This window comes from Alligator sinensis, unplaced genomic scaffold, assembly GCF_000455745.1.
Source record: "Alligator sinensis unplaced genomic scaffold, ASM45574v1 scaffold907_1, whole genome shotgun sequence".
In the NCBI taxonomy this organism is placed as follows: Eukaryota; Metazoa; Chordata; order Crocodylia; family Alligatoridae; genus Alligator; species Alligator sinensis.
In genome coordinates, this window is record NW_005841925.1 from 918,935 (window position 1) to 921,656 (window position 2,722).

Genomic DNA, 2,722 nt, shown 5'->3' on the forward strand with positions numbered 1-2,722 from the left:
GCCACCCTTGTCCAGGGGTGCAACCCCACCGCTGCCTCTCCTCTGCCCCAGCCACTGCCTGGGGCAAGGGGAGGACTGAGCAGCTCTGACAGACAAGTGACAGCTGGGACAGGGAGTGGCAGCAGCACATGGCTGCGGCGGGAGGGAAAGGGAACCACAGAGCCTCCCTGGGCTACAAAGCCCTGGCATGGCCCCCTGCTCAGGCACGAGATGGTGCTGCCCTCAGCACTACTTGCATCCCAGCTTCATCCCAAGGGAAAACAGATCTTCAAATAAGTGGTGCGTGTGGTTTCTGGGCTTTTTACAGATGGCTTTTTTAATGGGTTTTACACGCAGCATTTTTTAAAGCGTCTTTTTGTTTTTTCATGGGCCGTCCATGCATTTCTGGCAACCCTGACACCTGCCCAAAAAGTCGGCCCCGCTAGCCTAGCCAAACTGCTTCAGCAAGAAGGACAGAGACGACCAGACCAGCCTGGTGTTTCCAGACACTCCTGGGGGAGGAGGAAGAGGGGCCTGAACTCCCTCGGGCAGAGGAAAGAAGTGAGAGCCCACCTCGCCGGGGAGTGAGTGTCCCCAGGAGGCGCGGGGGTAGTGCTTTGGGTGTGCTGTGAACGAGCAGCCACCCTCCCAGCACAGCTCCCCCCCCCGTGGCTGCTCAGCCACACCCCGCTTCCCGCACCGCAGCGCTGAGGGCTACTGCGGCCCCTACTCCCCTCCCCACCCCCACTTCTGCCCCAGCGCAGGGCGCCGCTGGCGGAAGGGCAGGTCGGAAACCCCGCGCCCTGACTGCTGCTGCGCATGCGCTCGCTCTGGAGGCAGGGCTGGGGGGGCGCAGATAAGCCGTTACTCCCGAACGTGCCCTGCTGCCTGGCAGCGGCCGCCCCGCAGCCCCGCCCCCAGCGCGGAAGGGGGAGGGGCGGCTGGATAGTCCCCTTGGCCCCGCCCTCGCTCAGCCCCGCCCTTGCCCGGTGGTGTCCTCCGTCCTTCTCACCCCAGGCTGGTGTGTAGGGGGTCAGTAATGCTCCCAGCCTAGGGGAGGGGTGTTGGTGCAGGGCCTGGGGAAAGGCGTAGCCACGTGGTGAGGTAGCAGTGGGCTGTGCTGATGCCTTGGGTCTGCTTTGCATAGGGTAGTTGGACCCCAGGGTGATACCCAGTGCCAAACCTGAAATTACCTCACGGCTTGGCCTCTGGGTTGGTTTGTGGCCCACGGCAAGCACATCAAAGGTGGCATTCGGGTGACTTTGGCAGCTCATCTTGTTTTCTTAATCCAAGTCTCCAAGAAAGCTGATCTAAAACAGGTGGGCGTCTCCTGAGAGGTGAAGAGGTCCAACAAGCAAGCCAAGAGGCTGCCGGTGGCCATGGAAAATCAGAGCCTGCTCAGTGGCATCTCCAGTCTGGAAGAGGGAGCGGGCATGGAGATGTTTAGTCAGCATGGGACGTTTGGCTCTGAATGCTTCAATGTAGGAAATGAAGCAGTGAATGCACCTCCCGAAGGTGGGTTTCACTCCGGGCAAGACACTCGCTTATGCACTGTGGCTGTGGAGGAAACTTTGCTGGATCACTTCAAGTATCCTCTCAACATTGAAAGTCAAAATGCAGTTCTGGAAGTCAAAATGGAGCCTGTCGGTGAGGAGGACCACGATAATGAAACCCTTGAAAAACAGCAGATGCTACAGGAGTTAAATTCTTCTGAAGAAGTCAAACATTTATATCCACCTCATCTGCAGTTGCAATCATACAACGTCCATTTTCTGTCTTCCTTGGCTATGCAACATAAAAATACAAATATCGTGTCGCTGAGCGCCTGCTCTCCAGAAGGAACAATGAATCAAAATGTCAGATTGATACCAGTAAGATTGAGCAAAATGGAGATTTTTATTCACCCGTGGGGTTTTTTGTAGATCTAAATAAGTGAGAATAAACACAGTTCCAAGTTGTAAAGGGACCATATGGTGCAATAAAGTTATTACTGCATAAATTCTGTATTAGATATAGTCTAGTATTAATTAGGTACAGCAATGGGTTGTAAATGGTTTAGCATTTGATTTATAGTGCTTTTTTTTCCTCCCCCTTTTTGTCCTTGTTAGGTCAGAGCATATACTTGAGAAGATGCCCCAGTAAAGACTTCCTGTTCTATAAATACAGCCCCTTTATATAATAACTATATACATTAATCATCCTTTTTTTGTGATTGTTCTGATTCAGGAGTTGGCTTTCAGTAGGTGAACACTTACTGGCATTTTTTAAATTGGATTCATTAGCAAGTTAAGAACTTAGTCTACAGCAGTAAACTGTTGCCCCCTCACCTTCCACCTGTGTTAATTCTTTAAGGGAAAAGCAGCCAGCTACATGTGTCTTCTATTCTTTGCAAAGTTTGATCAGCTTTGCCTGTTTTCTATTTTTAATACTACACTTTCTGTGCCAGATCAAGCACTACCTAAAAGCATTAGTTTAGTATAAGAAGTATCTCGGTTTTAGTCTTTTGTCTGAGCCCACCATTGGTTCTTACTATAGATATTTTATATTTAGAATATTTCCAGTATTGCTTGTTTTATGTCTGTATGGCTACAGAACAGCACCTGAAAAAATACCAGTGTTATACAAGTGTGCTGTTCTGCTTCTGGCTGCTCCCCTAAGATTTGTTCTAGGGAATCAAGCTAATAAGTAAGTAATGAGATGTAGTGATCAAAAATATCAGCTGCCATATTTTTGTAAGTGTTTC

General features: G+C 50.5%; 1 protein-coding gene across 2 annotated transcripts in view; it reads left to right on the forward strand.

Moving 5' to 3' along the window:
* Nucleotides 1-1,013: 1,013 nt before the first annotated feature.
* TESMIN (testis expressed metallothionein like protein) overlaps nt 1,014-2,722 on the forward strand; it is a 31,622-nt gene continuing 29,913 nt past the window's right edge. For both annotated transcript variants that reach the window (XM_006019213.3, XM_014517774.2), the window contains exon 1: nt 1,014-1,850. In XM_006019213.3, the coding sequence (XP_006019275.1) occupies nt 1,359-1,850 (492 nt within the window). In that variant the 5' untranslated portion in view covers nt 1,014-1,358. The remainder of the gene's footprint in view (nt 1,851-2,722) is intronic.